This window comes from Euleptes europaea, chromosome 13 (assembly GCF_029931775.1).
Source record: "Euleptes europaea isolate rEulEur1 chromosome 13, rEulEur1.hap1, whole genome shotgun sequence".
NCBI lineage: Eukaryota > Metazoa > Chordata > Lepidosauria > Squamata > Sphaerodactylidae > Euleptes > Euleptes europaea.
Window position 1 is genome coordinate 29202048 of NC_079324.1, and position 21071 is coordinate 29223118.

The 21071-nt window shown below is 45.4% G+C and overlaps 1 protein-coding gene across 1 annotated transcript; it reads right to left on the reverse strand.

Moving 5' to 3' along the window:
- Positions 1-852: 852 nt before the first annotated feature.
- Positions 853-14380, reverse strand: ESX1 (ESX homeobox 1). The gene is made up of 5 exons (XM_056858995.1): positions 14215-14380; positions 12540-12825; positions 8482-8527; positions 6317-6603; positions 853-1077 (listed from the first exon to the last, which is right to left on the reverse strand). The coding sequence occupies exons 1-5, from the start codon at positions 14378-14380 to the stop codon at positions 855-857; spliced, it is 1008 nt and encodes a 335-aa protein (XP_056714973.1). The 3' UTR covers positions 853-854.
- Between the last annotated feature and the right edge of the window lie 6691 nt (positions 14381-21071).

The window sequence follows — 21071 nt, forward strand, 5'->3', positions numbered from 1 at the left end:
GATTTGTAAAAGCAGGCTGGGATTATCCTGCCGAGGAACACAAGATGCTGCCTTATACTGACTCAGACCGCTGGTCCATCAACTTCACGATTGTCGACTCAGATTGGCAGCACTCCTCCAGGGCTGAGATCTTGCACATCACCTATTACCTGAATCTATTATTGGAGATGCTGGGGATCGAACCTGGGACCTTCTGCATTCAAAACAGATGCTCGGCCACTGAGCCACGGTCATTCCTCTCCCCAGATGGGGGTGGGGTTTGAGGTTCTTGCCTAAGGCTACCTGGTGAGTTGACAGCAGATGAGGGATGAACTGGGGGCTCACAACATACCCCTATCCATGTTTCCTCTCTGACTGAGATGCTGCAAAGCTGACAATATTGAGTTAGATGTGGTGATGGTCTTGATTCAGTTTAAGGCAGCTTCATATGTTCACTGAGTTCAGTAAGATTTCCTTTCTAGCGAGGGTGCCCTAGTCCCCTCGACTATGCACATGCAGTTTCAGGGCTGCTTATAAAAACGCCGAAATGTTCAACGAAAGCCCTCACTGTAAAACATCCCAACTGCTACAGTAAGCTTGCTTACCTGTTTATATATAGTTGTCAGTTTTTTGAATACAGAATGTTTCACACAGAGACACCCACACACATATATAGGATATGGCAATAGAAGCAGTATATATTTGTACAAATCTTCAGCGCCCCCCCCCCCCAGAAGAACACTCCGTTTGGCAGTCTGGTTTTCCTTGGGAGGCTGTCTTCTCAGTATCCTCTGCAGTTGCGTCCATTTATGGGAGATGGTATTGCTCAGACATAATCGCAGGTCTTATCCTGCCTCCCCCACCCGAATAAACGGTTAAAGATCTTTGCTAGCACTTGTTGGAGTCGCTACATGGTTCAGTTGGGGGATTTGTGCAGAATGTTCTTTTGCTTTAAGTCTCAGGTCTGCAATACTAGAGGTTTTCCTTTCAGCGGCTACTGGGTCAGCGAAGGCTGTTGCAACGGGGTCTGCTGGGGGGCCAGGAGCTTTCATTAGGACGGAAGTAGTTGTCACGAGGGGGTTCAGAGCACTGAGGAACCTGCATTCATTGCAAGAGAAAAGAAAGGTCAAGATCAGTTACTTCAGGGACCAATATTTCTTCCCTCGTGAGACAAAGGAGATAAGAGTGGGGATTTGATCCCAAGTTTTCTTTCTTAAAAGATTTCAATCACATCTCTCCAAAGGTAGCTTGTGAACAAAAATTTTAAAACGAACATCTCAAAATATAACAAATGAACCAAATGTAAGAAAGCAGCACTGAACAGTAATGTTAAGATAGCAATTCAGCTTTCTATGCAGTGGCGGACTGACATTTTTGGGACTCTGAAGCTTGAACTGTTATGGGGGGCCCTTCGCAACCAGCAACAATAGGGCAACATCCAACAAGGTCTAAAGGGCCTTGCTGCCCTTGCAAGGACCTTGAGGCCCAAATGGTGGAGAACACGGTGGTGGGGTGGAGTCCTTGAAAATGGGCCATGGAGCAAGCCCCTTCCCACCAGCAACGAGGTCTGGGTAACCACTGTCATCTTCTTCAATTGGATTGTTCTATGGCAGATGTATTGGTTCATTCTCTAATAGAGAGGTAGAAGCTCATTAGAGGGGGCTGATTAGGATAAAGAGGTGAAAATCTGATTTTTGGTGTTAAAATGCACAAGTGAGACGAGTGCAGCCTGAGTTGAGAATTCAGATGTCTTTTTATGGTTCCGATTGGCTCTAGCCTAAGGGCTGAGCTATAGAACTATTAATCCATGCACCAATGAAGGATTTGAGGATCCAGCTGCCAAAATGTAGGCTATGAATAGATTCTGGCGAGCTCAGCGAGCCCATACAGCTGGGGGTTTGGGCACTGCAAGCCCCAAGAAAATTTTGAAATTTAACCAGTTACAGGGACATTTTGAGGCCATATGAAATGGGTATTAGAGCATATTCTAATGTCAATATTAAGTACTTCAACCCATTGACATATGATTCTATCACTAAAATAGCCTTGTTTTAATAACAAACACTTTAAAAACTCCATTGATTTTGTTGAAAAATTTACTCATTAAAAAAAAAGTTGCTTCAGGCCCTCTCCGGGATTAGGGGCCCTGAAACTTAGGCTTCCTTAGTTACACAGTAGATTTGCCACTGTTTCTATGTCCAAATTTCTTCATGTATGTCCTACTGCTGAATGATAGGGCAGTATTATTCCACCCTCTTCAATATGAGAAAATAGTGGCTAACCTATGGTCACCTAGAGAGTTCCTGGCAGAGGTGCAATTTGAACCAGAGAGCTCTGTGAATGACACAATTCTCTTAGCCCCTAGGCTAAGCCAGTTTATTGATAAAAGTGGTCGCCTCACCCTTCAGAAACATGCTTAAAAAGAACAGATTTACAGAGGCGCCTAGATTTTAGTTAAGACAGAGATGCTAGTCTCTCGGGGACTAAAGCAAACAAGGCCCTTCATAACTTCCTATTGCCAACCACAGCTTGTTAGGCGACAGAATGTTGAGAAAGACCCTGCTGAACTTTAACAGGCAAGGAAAGATACTCTGAGGCAGAGGGTCATGGCCTCTTTGGGGCTTAATGTTTGTTATTATCAACTGCTGCCCATTTCCCTCTTGGCTCAATTCAAAGTGCTAGTTGTTAATTGTAAAGCCCTAAAATAATTAAATGTCTTGGGGCTAGGATTTAAGAGGACCGTCTTCTTCCGTACATTCCTGACCAGCCACTGACAACCTTCTGAGGCTCTGTTCTACCTCCATTGTCATCATCATCTTTATTAGGCATTTACATCAGTATACCATAAACAGAATTACAAATTGGTTAAAATATTACATTAAAAGGACATTACTTAGAAGTACGTTCAAACTGCTCGTGAATCCTTTGTGCAGACAGGAGAAAACTAGCTACTTGTTGGGTAAAGGTAGGGTTTCTATCAGATAAAAGGTACATCACCGATTGCTGATCTGAAAGATTCTGTTCTTTAGGCAGTAGGGGTTTAATATAAGTATTCCTCAGCCTCATGTAAAGCTGGCAGTACAACAGCACGTGAGTTAAGTGTTCAGGACCCCAGTCTTACATGGACAATACCTATCAGTAAAAGGGGTTCCTTTGTATCTTCCTTGTAGGATAGCTGAGGGAAGAATGTTTAGCGAGCATGAAAGCTCTGTGAATGTCCGGTGACTCCAAATAAGACAAGTAGGAAGCTGCAGCTCCATAAGCCGGAGTAATACCATGAAACATGGGGGAACAGTGTCTATTAGCTAGGGAGGTTAGGGTCTGCATTTCTATATCTAGTAGGCGCTGACGTATCAATCTAAATGCTTGCTCTTTCCCAAGCATCAAAAGAGAATCAAATGGGATACCGACAGACTTGATTTTCCTGATAATTAATTTCGACCACTGGTTTATGTAAGAATCTCCCAGCAATGCAGGAATATAGCCAGGATATTCAGTTAGAATGTGCAGATGTAACCAGAACTTAATGGTCTGGATCCAAGCTCTGGTCTCCCAAAAATCCTGTCCCGTCTCAAGGCACAGAGCTGCATACCCTACGCAATTGGGGACACCAAGAATGCGGCGTACGAAGGTGGACTGAATCCTCTCAGTGTCCTGATTAAAGGCACTTACCCAAATAGGACCTCCTTTCTCTTTCAGAGGTGAGGTGGATGATAACTAGGAGCACAGCCTTTTCAGTTGTGGCACCTCAGCGGTGGAATTCCCTCCCCCTGGATGCCTGCCTGGCTCCAGGTTTGCTATCCTTCCTTGGTTAGGTGAAGACATTCTTAAAGGCTTTTAGGTAAGATTCCTTTTTTCTGCACTTCTTCACCCCCTCTTCTCCCAAAAGCTCCTTGGAATGTTGTTTTATTTATTTACTGTTTCTCGTCTTATTTCAGTTTTAATATTGTGGCTTTGTTAGCTTTAATGAGTGTGGATGATGGTTTTTAGGTTTTCTTGATGCTAAAAACTGGTTTTAATATTTCTAGCTGTACATTTTCTGTGTTTTGGGAATGGAATTTTAAGTTTTATTAATATTTTAATTTTTTCAGGTAATGATTTTGTGAGCTGCTCCGGAAACCAATTTACAGTAGATAGACAAAATCACATTTCAGCTAAATAAATGGAATATCAAACCAGACCTGCATCCCCATGTGACTGGATATTTCTCTGTCATTAAGCTGCAGCAATAATTTGCAACTGGGTTGGCTTGCTGTCCGCACAAGAGAATCTAGTTGCAAACAACTGCTATAGTGCAATGAACAGTGCAGTATCCTATGATGAGCAGATGCAGCACATGATAAAAAAATCCAGACCAAAACATGGTTGGGAAAAAGGGCTTGTTCTGGATTCTCCCAAGCACCTCTGCTCATAACACACAAGCTGTGTTTGCTTCCATCCCAACTCTTCTATGTGCTCCATGCCGGTTGATCATTTCTTCCAAACAGTCTCACTCAGTGGGTACTTTGATGTGTGTGTAGTGCCGACAAGTCACAGTTGACTCATGGCAGCCCCAGCAAGGGGCTTTCTAGGCAGTGAGAAGCAGAGGTGGTTTGCCTCTGCAGAGTCTTCCTTGGAGGTATCTCTTCCAAGTACCGAGCCTGCTTAGCTTTTGAGATCTGACAAGATTGGGCTATACCAAGCTGCCTTCTCTCCTCAGGTACTTTCATATTGCAACTGTGAGAAGGCGGCTTTACTAAGCATCTCCTAAGGAGTAAGTCCCATTTTATTCAATGGGGCTTACTCCCAGAAAAGATTTTTAGGATTGCAGTCTAAGCCAGTTAGGTTGCAGTCCAGACCACCATTTTATTTTAACATATTCATATGCCCGCCTTTCTCCTGAGCATCTTGAAAGATAACTCCTCCCCAAAACCCCACAAGACCCCATATTCAAGTACAAATGCAGTACACAGTTGTTTTATACCCACAACACACCATGTCACCATCAGGAAGTGAAAGCTGTTTCTCCCATATCTAGCTCCACAAGTACAGTGCCAAAAACAGCAGTGCAAATACACACAAGCTGCTTGCCCCCAGTAACACAAAGACAACATAGGTCAAGCAACATCCTAACCCACCACAGGATGTGACATCAAAACCAGTGCCCAGTTTCACATGTGTTAAGTGTTCTGTTCTAGTTTGTTTGGCTTTCAATATTTGAGTTGATTGGAACACTCAAACATGTTTTATTTGAATAATTATTTACAGCCACATAAAGCATTTGCAGCTACTCTAGGGCCAAATCCTCCTTGTCTTATGAGGGGAGGGGGTCTTTTTCATCATGCATCTTATTTTTGCTTTTTTTTCCACTGTAAGGGAAGAAGAAATGCCCCAAAGGAAAATGTTACAAGATGAATTAAGCTCTTTGTTTCTATGATTTGCCCATTTTACTCCAGATGCACATCTGCAACGCTGTTTCACTGCAATCCTATGCAGAGTGACTCCAATTTGAGCCCACCAAAATCCAAGGATGAAGTAACCTCTGTACGGGGTTTGCCCTGTTGTTTCACTTGGTGAGATTTAGTTCTCAATGGGATTTTGAAGTGCTTATCTTTTGAAGGTATCATGTCTAAAGCTTTTATTAATTAACAAGTTAGAGACACGGTCCAACGTAGGGTGAAACCTGCGATGTGAACTCAACAGGGCTTCTGGCTGGTTTTCCCGGTAACTGCCAGCTGCATAGCAAACTACTTTTAAAACCAAGGGGAGTTTCAAAGCAGTTCACAATATAGCATTGGAAGGAGGAACGTTCAGAGGAGAAAAAACTAAACTGGGTGAACACGTGCTCTTTCCAATGAACATACAGCTGAGGTCCTATGCATACATACTAGGGGGCAAGCCCACTGAACACAATGAAACTTACTCTTGAGTAGTCAAGCATAGGATTAACCAGCAACTAGCTCTTTAGATCACAATTATTTTCCCTTTAATGATGAACAGACAACCGGAAGGGATGTTTTAATATTTTCATATTATACTTATTTTCCCATCAGCTGATGGAAGGGACTTCTGTTAGTAGTTTGAAACTCCTCTGCTGCTCCTGAGGTTCAGGGGGCCAATAAGAATAGCATGAAGGGGGAAACTGGCAAAAATCACCTCCCTTTCTGTCAGCAGAAATTTTCTGCTGGAGCCAACCAATCGATTCCTGAGATCAATAAGAAAAGCCAACAAGTCCAATTCTAAGCACAGCTGGGTTGCCCATTAAAATCAAGGGACTTATACATGCCTATCTGCATAGAATTAGGTTGATAAACATATGTCCTTGTGTTGTAACTCAATATGCAGTCTTTGTATTTACCTTCCAAGTTGAGGGCTTAAAACTGGGTTTCGGAAGAGGGATGTCCAGGTGAGGCTGCCAAGGCCGAACGGTGTCATTGCTGTCGGGCTGAAAGCTGGTGCCATTGATGGCATAGCCATTGTGGAAACTGGCACAGATCGCCATGCGGGTTCCAAGAGAGGAGATGGACTCAGTGGAACATCCAAATAGAGGCCCAAAGGATGCGTCAAGGAGATCCCAGGCATGCTGCCTAAAATTTCGGTTTTTTCTCGTTTCCTCCACTTAGCTCTTCGGTTTTGAAACCAAACCTTAAAAAAAAGTTTTGGAAAGGGGGAAAAGCTTAATAATAACAAGCCGCTCCAATTCTCTTCTTAAGTCTGCAGAGTTGAAAGTAGAACACTGAAAGTACATCATGCTACATGGGCAAAAGTTAGCGGTGGCCAACACAGCCTTGTGAAATTCACAGACAAGTCATTGTTCCTCATAAGAAAGTTTGATCATTGATTGAATCCCATGAATTATATTTTAAGGTGGGCTTCCTACCTATAGGCCAACTTTATGACATTGAACTAATTAACATTGCATTAACACTATTTTTACTTATCCTCTTGCCTAGATCTATTGTTTTTCTTTTCTGCTTTTCCGACTCTCAAAGGCTGTCATGATGCAAGTGATGAAACCCTTGTCAGTTCAGGTCGCAACCCACTTAAAAAACCAAAAAGTCAGTGTGCTAATCAGCCCCCCACCCAAATATGAAAGCTGGTACCCACATTCTGGCCACAGTCACTGAGTCTTTTATGCATCTATTTCTTAGCTGCTCTTATTTATAATTTCTATTTCCTCTGAAATGCAAATGACATCTGAAATGTACTGGCACTAGATTTTCAAACACATCATTCTAAAACTTCTGCATATTTATCAACCTGTGAAATTTTAAGATTCTTGTAGAAATAATAATGTTTAGCATTTCCATAGTGCTTTCTGTATAGCGTTTTCACACACATTACCACACTGTAATGGTTACAACAGTCTTAAAAAGTAGGTCCGTATTATTACCCCCTTATTGTAGATGGGTGGGAGCTGAGGCTATGAGAGAGAGAGCGTGAGTGCGCCGCTTGTGTAAGGCCACCTAGCAAGCTCATAGCAAATGCAAGATCTGAACCAGGAGTCTTCCAAATCACAGCTCTTTCTTTTCCTATAGATCTGAGCATTTCCCCTCAACCTACCTACCAACATATTCCTCTCTTCTTAATGCTCTGATCAATGCCAAAGTGGAATCTACGGGTTTCATACAGTTGCTTGACTGCAAGTAGCCCCATACTGTTGCTTGACTGCAAGTAGTCATTTTCCTATAGCAGAAATACAAATCTTTTACAAACTGGCATCCCTCTGCCATTTTTTGCTTCATGGAATGACTTCACCAAAAAAGGAGAGCTGCTTATCTGACAGAGTTTACAATCTAATGTCTAGACAGTAGGGGAGACAAATAGTACAAATGTACAAATTCAGTCATATGGACTACATTTAGATTTAGGTGTGGTTTTAGTTGGGAAAAGAGAATGGGAGGGTTAAGCTGGAAAAGATGGGTTATGAAGAGGGATTTAAAGCAGGGGTGTTAAACTCAATTGTTACAAGGGCCGGATATGACATAAATGTCACTTGGTCGGGACATGCCTCACCAGCCCAGATCGAGGGTGGGGGTGGCTGCTTCGGCTGGCTTGTGGGCTGGATACGAGCACTCAAGGGGCCTGATCTGGCCCTCAAGCCTTATGTTTGACACCCCTGCTTTAAAGGGAAGTGGAGGTGGTGCCAAAGAGCTATACAGGAAAGGGGGTTCAGGTATAAGGGAAAATAGGGACAGGCCTTTAAGAGAACAGGAGACTTCCTGGCACTGATGGGTGACAGAATTAGAGGAGGGAAGCATCATGGATGATGATATGATGGGAAATAGGATTAACAGATTTAAAGGGATGGATGACTCTGCCTACTTAAATCTGTACCCACTTAAATACTTTAATAGCTCTATCCCCAATGCCATCGGAAGTGGGGGGGGGGGAAAGAGATTTATACCATGTTTAGTCTGGGAAGTTTCATTTTTTTTGCATTCTGTTTTCTCCAGTTCAAAAGTGGACAAAGATGTACCTAGAGTAGAGTCCCTGTAAAAGAGTAAAGAAGCTGTCACTTACTTGAACTCTGGCTTCCGTGAGGTCTAGCCGCATCGCAAGTTCCTCCCTGCAAATAGAAAGCCAATTTTTTTTGTTATATTGGAAACTGAATCACACTTATAAAAACAAAAATAGTGCTGACTGAAAAAATTTCACTGTCACGTGGCTTTTAAAAAAGTCAACCCAGTACACTAAATACTAGTCCATCCTATGCTCTTATGTTTGCCGTTTCTATGCTTTCTCCCTATCCAGTGGGAGTTCTACATTCTGAAAGCCACAATGTGGCATAATAGTGTCAGAATCCAACTTTGGTCCTGGTGATTCCTTATAAAGCAGAAAAACATAGTATTTATGGAAAGGGGACCAAAACCTTTTCCCTAATTGCCTTTAGACCCTTTAGTCTCTAAGAAATGTTTATATATTTTGAAATCCAGAAAGCAGAATATGAAAATTTGAAGATGTGTATCTTATAGAAAAACGTGTTTCATTTAGAGGTAATGCAAGTGTTTCCTTTAAAACTCTGCTCATAAGATGAAATCACAGAGCTTGAAAAACCTAGGATGGGTTTATAAATCACCACTCTGTGACTCAGGGGTTTAATCCAGGCTGCATAGGATCTGTACCCATTTGTCCCAGCCCTGAAAGCTTACGAGCCAGGCTGTCATGAGTGTTGGTAAAATTGCTATATTTCGAAGTAAGTTTTCTAGAGCTTTGGGTAACTCTGTTGATTATTCTCAGCAGCTGAGACGGCAAAAGCCACCTAGATCAAATGTGTTCTGAACAGACTGAACACCTGCAATAAATGTCTGAAAAAGGGCTAGGGTCACCTTCATTCAAACCAGGACTTGGACACTGGCTCATGTGGTATAATCTCACAGATTGTGGTTAACAAAAAGCTATCTGCACTTTCACTGTCAGACAACCACCACATCTGGGATGGGGAGAGGAGGTGTGAGGAGTCCCAGACCAGGTTTGGGCCCCAGCCTCAATTTAGAAGTCTTCGGAACAGATTATGCAGGCTCACCAGATGCGAAGGAGATCAGGGCTCCCTCGCGCCAACTTGTTGTGCAGAAGATGGAGTATCTGGCTCTATATTTTATATTCGCAAAGGGAGCAACCCCATTCTCTGCCTTTTTTTTATCCCAGTAGCCTCTGCTGCATCCTGAAATCTGTTTGTGCCTGATACCAGGACATTTAACAGAGCAATCCCATGCAGAATTGCTCCAAGCCCTTTGAAATCTGTGTAGTACTGCACTGTATTTCTGCCCGCCCTTCCTGTTCCCCAATTGGAAGTAAGCTACGAACTGCAAACTTTTGACCTCTTGGCCACACTCTTTTGACCTCTTGGCCACACTCTTAATACTAATAATCTTTTCCCCTACCCGCTCTCCAATCTTGCTATCATCCAGCTGGGGAACAAAAAAGATTGTGGTATTACACAACTGATAATGTGGATTTACTCTGGCATGGACCAACATGGCTTCCTAGTTTCCCTCCCGCTCCCATTGCTCAGAGGTGGTATACCTCTGACTGCCAGATGCAAGGGGGCTAACGGCAGAGCCATTACCTTCCTCATCTCCTGGTGAGCACCTAGATTGGGTTAACCTCCCTGGCACAAGCATACACGGTGACACAACCATTGTGCTTGGCACGCAAGGTCAGTTTTCTACCCAAGCAACTGGCGGCACTCGTGGCCGCCAACAAGGTGGGAGAAGGCAACAGGCACGGCTGGAGCCCATCACCCCTTCTGAGATCTGCACCGCCACCAGCGGAGTCTATGGCAAATCCGTGTGATGCTCTCTAGGGCTTGGCAAGTGTGTCTGGTCAAGTTACCTCTCATCTCCCCCTATTTTGTTTGCTAGTACATCAACATGAGAAGATGTATTTTTTGTTAGCCTGTTTGGTAACTCCAAAAGGTCATATTTTCCTGACTCGGATGCTCCACTATGGGAACCAGAATTCTGGACGTTTGTACAGTTCTTCAGGGTTGTTTCTTAACAAAAAACTGTTTCTACCCAGAGGTTTACCCCCTCAGTCTTTGCCTCTAAAGTTATTTTTTTTAAAAGCCACATGGCGTCATCTTCTAATTATCATATTTTCAGGTTTTCCTCATCCTCAGCACACGCCTTCCCAACCTTGCATTATTACAATCCTTTTGGAAAGGACGCTGTCCAAGTGCATTATTGAACCATTTGGAAGGGAAGGGTGCGCACTTTCAAAGCTCTACACATATTGGTACCATTTCCTGCCAGCTGGTCCTTGTGCTGCCAATTTCCCGGGTCCCTACTGGAGACACCTCCCTTTGCCAGTGCACAAACCTCTGCACTGGCAGCGGCTATGAGAGCTACGTTGGCCATCCTAGCCACAGGGAGGCAACCAAAGAGGCTCGCGCAGAAGTGGAGATTCCCTTCACGTTAACCTCAATCGTAATCTCATGTACTAGGGAGTATTTGAATTGAATTTTATTTGCGGTCAAAGACCAATAAATACACACTATATGTAACAATCTTACAGTATTTCAAATAAAATAGGATATAAAAACTTATCAAAATTAAAATCAGATTACCACATAGTAATTTAACAATCATCTCTTTCCTATAAACAAAACAGCCATCTGGTTTCTCCACTTTTGAAATCCAGTAGTTTAAGCTCAACTTTATCTGCATCTTTGCTTTTTAATTTATTACGTACTTTAATCTCTGCAGCACAAAATTTGGCATCCTATGTGGTCAAAGGGTTCTCGTCTGCCAGTAGTTTTCCAAGTTTATATTTGTTAGAAGAACCAGATAAATTTTCCAATAGTGGGGATAAGATGGCAAGTCCAAGCTGATTATAAATAGAGCATTAAAAAAAATGCTCGTACTAGGTATCGTGGACTGCCAAACCCCCCCCCCCAAAACCCAAAAACAAATCAAACAAATCAGTGGGTTATAGATCAAATCAAGCCTGATCTGACCCTAGAAGCTAAAATGACTAAACTGCGGCTATTGTATTTTGGTCACATTATGAGAAGACAAGAGTCACTGGAGAAGACAGTGATGCTAGGAAAAGAGCAAGAGTCCAGTAGCACCTTAAAGACTAACAAAAATATTTTCTGGTACGGTATGAGCTTTCGTGAGCCACAGCTCACTTCTTCAGATACAGCTAGAATGTGAATCCATCTGTCTTTAAGTAGAGGAGTGAATTCAGACAAGCATTAGTATGTAAATGTTAACAGTATGTAAATGTGAATAGCAGACGTGATGGGATTAGGTGTGGTATGCAGAAGAGTCTGAATAAGTGAGCTGTGGCTCACGAAAGCTCATACCGTACCAGAAAATGTTTTTGTTAGTCTTTAAGGTGCTACTGGACTCTTGCCCTTTTCTTCTACTGCAGACAGACTCACACGGCCACCCACTGTGAATCATCTTGCTAGGAAAAGAGGAAGACCCAACAAGAGATGGATGGACTCTATAAAGCATTGGTTCCCAACCGGGGGTCCGTGGACCCCCAGGGGTCCGCGAGAACTAAATTAAGGTCCGCGAAACAAAGTTATAAACCCATAATAAATTCATATTTTCAATTAAAAGTTCTCTATTAGAATAATATTTGAATATATATTTTTATAAGTTTAATGTTTAAGTAACAGTTATGATTAAAGTTTATTTTCAAATTCTCTGAATTTTTATTTTGACCCTTGGGGTCCCTGCACCGAACAAAAAAGTCCTAGTGGTCCCTGGTCAAAAAAAAGTTGGGAACCACTGCTATAAAGGAAGCCACAGCCCTCAATTTGCAAGATCTGAGCAAGGATGTCAAAGACAGGACGTTTTGGAGGACTTTCATTCATAGGGTCGCCATGAGTCGGAAGCGACTTGACGGCACCCCCCCCCACCCCCACGAGTAAACCCTCCTGTTCTGGACAGGGCTTAGTTCGGAGCAAGCGTCCAGGCGACACGCACCCGTTGGTTTCTTTGCAGCAAAGCCCGGCGACGCGATCGCGCCCGTCCTCTTCCCCCCTGCCTGCGCGCCCGGCCCTGCGTGGAGCTGGGCCGGCGCGATCCCCGCGCCGTCGAGGTCCCCCCGCCCCGCGCCCCGGTTACCTGGTGAAGACGTCGGGGTAGTGGGACTTGCGGAAGGCGCGCTCCAGCTCCTCGAGCTGGAGGTTGCTGAAGGTGGTGCGGTAGCGGCGCTGCTTCCTCTTCAGCTGCCCGGGCCCTGCAGCCTCGACGGCGGCTGCTGCTGCCGCCGCGCCGGGCTCGGAGGCGCGCCGCTCCTCCTGGCAGTCGCTGTCGCCCGTCGCCTCCTCGTCGTCCGCCGGGAAGGCGAGCTTCTCCTCGGCCGGCCGCCGGCCCGGGGAGGGCTTCGGCGGCTCTGCGGGGTCCCCGCCTAGCGAGGCGCCGGGAAGGGGAGAGGGGATCGCCGTGAGGTCGGAATCGCGACCGGGAAAGGGACGGCAGATGCCAGAGCTGCGCTCCTGACTGGAGCCTCAGGGCCCTGCAGAGTTGGCCATTTCTGCCCGGGAGGTTTTGCCTTGGATTTGCCACTCTTTGGATCAGGGGTCCCCAAACTATTCGGGCCACCTCCCCCTCGGTTCCACAAACTCCAGCGCCTCCTACCCTATCCAGCAACACAGTTGAAGGGCCCACCTCTAGCCCACCCCCTGCTGTCCCTTGCCTCTTAGTACCCCCCCCTAGGTAATGCCACTCACCCCCACCCCAGGGGGTGGTACTGACCACTTTGGGAACCACCGCTTTAGGTGCACGGTTTCCCCCACCCGAATCCTCAAAACTCTGCATAGGGGCATACTGTGGGGTTTTGAGAACTGGGATGGGGGGAAACTGGGCCGCTAAAGGGTGGCAAACCCAAGGCGAAACCTCCCGTGCAGAACTGGCCAAAGGAACGGGCTGCAGGACTTTTGCAGGGAAGCCTCGTGCGGGGCAGCCAAGGCCGAAGCCTCTCGGAGCGGAGGCCTGTTTGGGAGGCGGGGCGGGGCGAGGCGCGGGCGGTCGAGCCGGTGGCAAAGCGCTCCGCCGCCCATCCCAGCCGCGAATTTTAAGACACTCAAGGGGAGCTTTCACACATGCTGAATCAGGCACGTTCAATCCACTTTCAATGCATGTTAACGATCGTTTGCCAGTGGATTTTGCCATTTCGCACAGTCAAATCCAGCTGCAAAGTACATGGAAAGTGGATCGAAAGTGCATTATTTGGCACGTGTGAAAGCGCTTTCACACAAGCTGAATAATGCACTTTCAATGCATTTTAACGATCGTCGGGCCACTTATGCATGGAAGGTTTTGACTTGGGTTTGCTGCTCTTTAGATGCACATTTCCCCCCATTCGAATTCTCAAAACTCTGCATAAGGGTTTATTTTTTACTTTTAAAGAATTGGGACGGGGAAAAGGTGCGTCTAGAGAGCAGCAAATCCAAGGCCAAGCCTCCCGTGCATAAAATCCAACTGCAAAGTGCATTGAACCTGGATGGAAAGTGCATTCTTCGGCACGTGTGAAAGTCCCCAAGGGCTAGAGATGCGACATGCAACGGGTGCCCCCTCCTCCCCTGTTAAGTTCGCGGGGGGGGGGAGAAGAGAAAAGTTCCTGCTCCCTCCCCTGCTCTCTCTCCCCGTGGGGCCCCCCGTCGGGGGTGGGGGGTTTGGAAGCTTCACCCCAATTCCCCGTCGGCATTTCGTTCTCCCCGTCGGACGGGCCGTTCCCGAGGGGCCAGCCCCCTCTTCCCTTCCAGGACGCCCGGGGTCCCTTCCCGCCCCGACTCACCGTGGTGGGCGGCGGCGGCGCTGCGGCTGCCCAGGATGCTGTCGATGAAGTAGGATGTCAGCAGGTGCAGCGCGGGGGCGGCGGGGCCGGGGCTCTGCATGGCTGCTGGCCGCCCCGCGCCTGGGCGCCCGGTTTTATGGCGGCGGGCAGCGCCCCCCATGAGCATTTCGTGGGAGGGCAGGGCAAGGCAGGGGCTCGCGGGGCAGGGACTTCGCCGCCGCCGCCTGGTGGGAGAGACTGAGAGCCCCCTTCCCTCGGCAGGGGGAATGGTCCCTCCCCTAGGAGCTGGAACGTGCCTTCTGTTTGTGTGTGTGGCCATTTATGCACGGGAGGTTTTGCCTTGGATTTGCCACTCTTTAGATGCATTCCCCCCCCTCCAAATTCTCAAAACTCAACAATAAGCCCCCATGCAGAGTTTTGAGAATTCAGATGGGGAAAATGCGCATCTAGAAAGCGGCAAATCCAAGGCAAAACCTCCCGTGCGTAAATGGCCACAGTGTGTGTTAGTACAAAGAGAGTTTAATACGGTCCAAGACCAGCATAAAAACATACCAGATATACATACATAACATAACACATATAAAAGTGCATCAAGTGTGAGCCCCTATAACATCTTACAATCTCTCACTCATAAAAGCCGTTGCGCGCTTAATCAAAAAATATTACATGTTTGGAATTAGTATAAATATAAATATAAAATTGCTCAACCATTAAGTTCGACCCATGCACGCCTGATCCTCATTGCTTGCCACCCAAATTTGGCCACTTTAAAAGTTATCTCCATATCCTTGTCTGAGAGCATGTTAGAAAGACTAAAAGCTCTGGATCGCCCCCATGCAGAGTTTTGAGAATTCAGATGGGGAAAATGTGCATCTAGAAAGCGGCAAATCCAAAGCAAAACCTCCCGTGCATAAATGGCCACCGTGTGTGTTTTGCTTCGCAGGGAAGTCGGATTAAATAATTGAAGCGGCTGGCGGAGTCACCATCCCGCTGAAGGTGCCATCTCCCTCCTGGCAGATTAGTTTACACAGCATTGCTTCTTAGCCCAGGAGTGGTGCCAAATTTGGGTGCCAGCAAATAACTGTAGAGATCTCTCCCCCCACCCCCAATAAACAATGGGCCAGATGCCACGATTCCAAAAAGTTAACTCCACTGCAACAGGGAGATCGTTCCTCGGCTTCCCATGATAACTTCTCCGCTTTCTTCCTAGAACGGCTAGGCAATATGAAGCCTGTGGATTCCAGTGAATTTGTACATGCCTAACTGCATAGAGTGCCGGGCAAAGGGGAGTCAGCATGGTGTAGTGGTTAAGAGCGGTGGTTTGGAGCAGTGGACTCAAATCTGGAGAACTGGGTTTGATTCCCCACTCCTCCACGTGAGCTGCGGAGGCTAATCGGGTGAAACGGGTTGGTTTCCCCACTCCAATACATGAAGCCAGCTGGGTGACCTTGGGCTAGTTGCAGCTCTCTTAGAGCTCTCTCAGCCCCACCTACCTCACAGGGTGTCTGTCGTGGGGAAGGTGATGGTAAGCCAGTTTGATTCTCCCTTAAGTGGTAGAGAAAGTCGGCGTATAAAAACTAACTCTTCTTCTTTTAGGAGCTGGCTCTTGGAGACCCAAGACTTTGAGGGTTACCGCATTATGTATTCCCAGCGATGTATTAAGAGTTTGAAAATGTTATAAAAAACCTCGCTTTTAAAGAGTTTTTGGATGCCATGGCTAAAAAATGGTTGGAAGACGTCTTCACAGCTAAGTGCGAACAGTATTTTTTATAACATTTTCAAACTCTTAATACATTGCTGGGAATACATAATGCGGTAATCCCCATGATTAGGAGGGCAAAATGACACAAGAGGGTTTTTGGATGCCACGGCTAAAAGACTAAAAAATGGTTGGAAGACGTCTTCACAGCTAAAGGGGCCAAACAAAGTACGAACAGTATTTTTTATAAGTTTCAAACTCTTAATACATCGCTGGGAATACCTAGTGCGGTAACAGCCAGTGTGTTGTAGTGCTGGACTAGGATCTGGGAGATCCAGGTTCAATTCCCCGCTTGTGCCATAGAAGCTGGCTGGGTGATCTTGGGCTATTTGCACTGTCTCGGCCTAACCTACCTCACAGGGTTGTTGTGAGGAGAAAATGGGGGAGAGAACGACGTAAGCCACTGTGGGTCCCCATTGGGGGGGAAGGTGGTGTACAAATAAATAAAATAAATCGATGAAACATGGTACAAGAGTTCCATGATCTGAAATCCAGACATCTGACCCTTAGAAGAAGCTGTGTGGGGAAGGGAGGGGGAGGCTCTATGCAGAACAGATCCTTAGCAAATGAAGGTTTTGGAGCTCTTCCCTCCCCACAAAGTATGGGAGGGAATGATTCGACCACAGGTCTCAAAAGTCCAGTGCTGTGGAATTCTGCTTGTACATACTTCCTCCTGTGTTACTTCTCTCCTTCTCTTCTCCCAATGTCATGTCCATGGTTCAAATTCTGAATTGCCTGGAGGCAAGAATCTCTCTCTCCGCTTCCCTCCCTTCCACTTAAGTAATTTTATGACATGTCTATTGGGGAAAAAACAAAGACTCTTGTGGCATCTTAAAGACTAACAAATTTACTGTGGTTCTTGTAGGTTATCCGGGCTGTGTAACCGTGGTCTTGGAATTTTCTTTCCTGACGTTTCGCCAGCAACTCTGGCAGGCATCTTCAGAGTAGTAACACTGAAGGACAGTGTCTCTCAGTGTCAAGTGTGTAGGAAGAGTAACATATAGTCAGAAAGAGGTTGGGTTTGAGCTGAGTACTGTCCTGCAAAAGTATTGTGCTAATCATTGTCCTGTAATGACAATGCAGGACAGTACTCAGCTCAAACCCAACCTCTTTCTGACTATATGTTACTCTTCCTACACACTTGACACTGAGAGACACTGTCCTTCAGTGTTACTACTCTGAAGATGCCTGCCACAGTTGCTGGCGAAATGTCAGGAAAGAAAATTCCAAGACCACGGTTACACAGCCCGGATAACCTACAAGAACCAATGAACTCTGACCGTGAAAGCCTTCGACAATAAATTTACTGTGGCAACTGCTTTTGTGAGGCAGAACACAAAAGATGCCTACAGCTGTTACCTTCACTTTGCAGAATGTATATCCATGGCCACAAACAGATGTGGGGTATGGGCTGTTTAATACACAGTGAGATAAGAAAGTCCAGCAATCTAAGAGATAGGTGTGTGACATGACTATATATAGCACACACGTGAACCAGATTCAGCCAAAGGATTAAACAATCAGATTAGCATGGGTGTGAGGACCGTTCCCAACTGGTAAAGAATTGTAAAAGATAAGCAGTATTCTGGAATAATGGCTCTCTCTATCTAGCCACTTGCCCCCTTTGTTGGGCCCAAATCTGATAGTGTCAAATCTGCATGGCATTTGTCATGCAGGGGGCCTTTGATTTGCTACTGTAACTTTCAAGTCTTTGGCTGAGAACAAAACTACATCTGATGGGCTTTCTCCTCTTAAGCCCTTAGAGAGTAATGGATCATAAGAACATAAGAAGAGCCCTGCTGGATCAGACCAGTGGTCCATCTAGTCTGCATCCTAACTCACATAGCATAGAGATCTCCTCCCACCCCAAACACAAGGGGCCAGATGCCACAATTTCAAAAAGTAACTCCACCACCACAGGGAAATCTTTCCTCTGCTTCCCATTATGACTTATCCACTTTCTTCCCAGAAAGGCAAAATGAAGCCTGTGGATTCCAGTAAATTTGTATGTGCCCAGTCATGCTACAGGTGTTCTGGCAATCTTCAGAATGCAAAAAGTCCCAACAATGGGGACTAAGAGTTGTTTGTTTAGATAGATATGAAAAAGGCAGCATTGCTGGCGACTAATAAAGCAGCAACAGGTGTCTTTATTCAAATGCTGCTTCTTTTCAGGCATCTTTTTTCCTTTCTTTTCTCTGTTCCACAGATTTTCCATGTGTTGCATGCTGGGAGGAATGTCTGCAGAAGGAATGAGTACTCCCCCCCTTTATTTGTTCATTACACTTTTTTTGTTTTTTAAAAAGCTTTAATGTGAATATTGTAGCCTGATTCTTGCAAATATCTTCTTTCATTAACTTTTAAAAAATCCTAGCCTTGCTTCAAAGAGCTCCAGGCAGCATACGGGGTTCTTCTCTGCTCCATTTTATCAGTACAATAGCACTTTATCTGCATGTCAATGTGGTAGATTGGGCTGACAGAGACTGACCTGCACAAGGCTGTCCAGTGAGGTTGAGTGGGGATTTCAACCAAGATTGGCCCCATTCGTAGTCCAGGACTCTAACCACTATACAATACTGACTTTCCATTTCAGTGTGAGTCTTATTTGAAATATTCAGCCTATTGATATCAACATAATACCATGAGAAGCACATCCGCTACACTTTAACAAGCAAGCATAAGTAAAATATTTGTGTTATGCATCCATGGCCTTCCCAAGTTCTCATGATTCTCACTGCTTGAGTAGAAGGGACTTTGCACTTGAGGCAGCAAGAAACTTCCTTATTGGTGAATACCTTTTAGCCAGAAGCTGTGTGAACACAGGTGGGAAGGGGATAGACTTTCAGCGTTACTTATAAAAATAGAGGAAGACCAACATCACGTTAAATCAGAACGTCTGATATTCAGTTTCAAACTACCATTGGCTATGGATGCCGTGTGGTGTGTCTCTTGTTTCTTCTGAAATCCTTTGAATTGAAAATAGAGTGAAAATAGTTTTGTCTTAGACCTGAAGTAGCAATGATGAGTGTATTAGGGCTGTACCTCTTTGGTGTTTTTCAGCCAGTTAAGAGTTCCTAGTGTTGGGTCCAAGCAACCATTCAGTGTGTTTTCTGGCTAGGGTAAACTGGAAACTAATTGCCTGCGGGTACCCACAGATCTGTGAGCTCCTGCCCTTTGATAGTGGGCTAAACTGATTCTGCCACATTTCTTGAGGCTGAGGGTCCCTGCTTTGTATTCTGAGGCCCTTTTCCAGATACCTTCAGCAGTCAGGTTGTAAGCAGTCAGACCCCTCCTGCTGCTAAGGAGTGCCATGAAGGCACGGGGCCCAAATACTGGCATGAGAGCAAGACACTGCTCCCCACAAAATAGATGCCTCTCAGAAAGTTTTGGGATCCATCTTATGTGTCAAGCCTGGGCACGAAGGCGGTTGGCAGCTGTACTTTCTTCCTGGCCTAAGATGTGCCTGGCTGGACAATGGGGCTGGCTAATCTCCATTGCCTTGCCCTAAGGTGATTTAATTAGCACTCCAAGTAGACTATTAATTACCCTATCTGTACCCATCCCAGCAACCAATCAGTATTTAAGAGAATAGCACAGGCATTCTTTTGGGTCCTGATGACTCATCAAACCTCTCCTACCTTTTTGTTCAGCCCCGGGTGAATCTATCAATTCTTTGTCTCTGGCTTTCCTGCCAGGTTGCCTCATACTGCCTCAGGACCCATTTGGGGGTTTAAACACCGGTCCTTTGGCCATTCATAGTGTGTGTGTCGTGGATCCATGTATGCACCCCCACTTGCATGTGGGCCGTTTCCTTTGCTCCCAGAAATGTGAGTCATTTTCCTCTTTAGCAGTAGGAAAGAGCAAGAGTCCAGTAGCACCTTAAAGACTAACGAAATTTCTGGCAGAGTATGAGCTTTCATGAGCCACAGCATCACAGTATCTGAAGAAGTGAACTGTGAGTCACGAAAGCTCATACCTTGCCAGAAAATGTGTTAGTCTTTAAGGTGCTACTGGATTCTTAATTCTTTTCTACTGCTCCAGGCAGTCTGACACAGTTACCCATCTTGATCTATGACATACTTTGTTTTCCTTAATTATATTTTATGTTAATCCTCCCCAGTCTATCAGCAGTTGGGAGTGATTCTCACCCACTCCGAATTGATTGATGATGACCCTTTGATTAGTCTTTTGTTACACTGGCCTCTCCTTGTAACTTCTCCTCATCAGATGGTGAGCTGTGCTAGAATACTTTTCTCTTGAAAGCTTGTGCTAGAATACTTTTTTTGTTAGTCTTTAAGATGCTACTGGACTCCTGCTTAATTTTGCTGCACCAGACTGTCCTTCTCCGAGCCCTTCAGAGAACAAAATGGCAAGGAAAATGAATTCCGTGCTCCCTCTTGTGGGAAAAACAGATAGTGTTGTTTAAGTTACTGTAAATCAGATCAAATCTTTCAGTTTAAACAATAATTGGGAAAAACTGGGAAATTATATGCCAGCGGTGGGAAGGAATAACAAGGCTAACTCAGTGGAAACCTTCACCTGGATACTTGCTTCTTCAGCAAAGGCTGAATGTCTCTATTCCCCCCTTCCTGCACCAACAGCCACTCTGGGAGGTGGAAGGGAATTTTTATCAAGGAAAGAGCATGCAGGGGAAAAGATTAACCTCCCTAGTACCTGGGCCATGATCCAAATCCCAATACTGTGGCTGCTTTTCGTTCCTTTATCGTTTCAGAAATTCTTTCTGTACTCTGTTCAATTCTTCCTTAAGTCTACTTCAGTTAGGAGAATTTCTAAAAACAAGGCCTAAGCGAACTGTAGTTCTGGGGATCAATGATTGTGTATCTGAGCTGCAAATAGGAGCTGGGGGTGCGTGGGTGGGGTGTTAGGGATTGGAGCCATGGTGCTGGGGAACTTTTCTCTATGGTGTTTCCTAAACTCAAAATTCCTCCCTCCGTCATGCCTGCATTAAGCCATGGGCAGGGAAATGGCCAGGTACCTGCATCTTCCTTTCACTCCCCTATGCAATGCAGCTTGGAAGGGCTACGTCTGATATGGGAAATGGTGCAGGAGGGAGAAGTTGTTCACTTTGCCCATTCCCAGC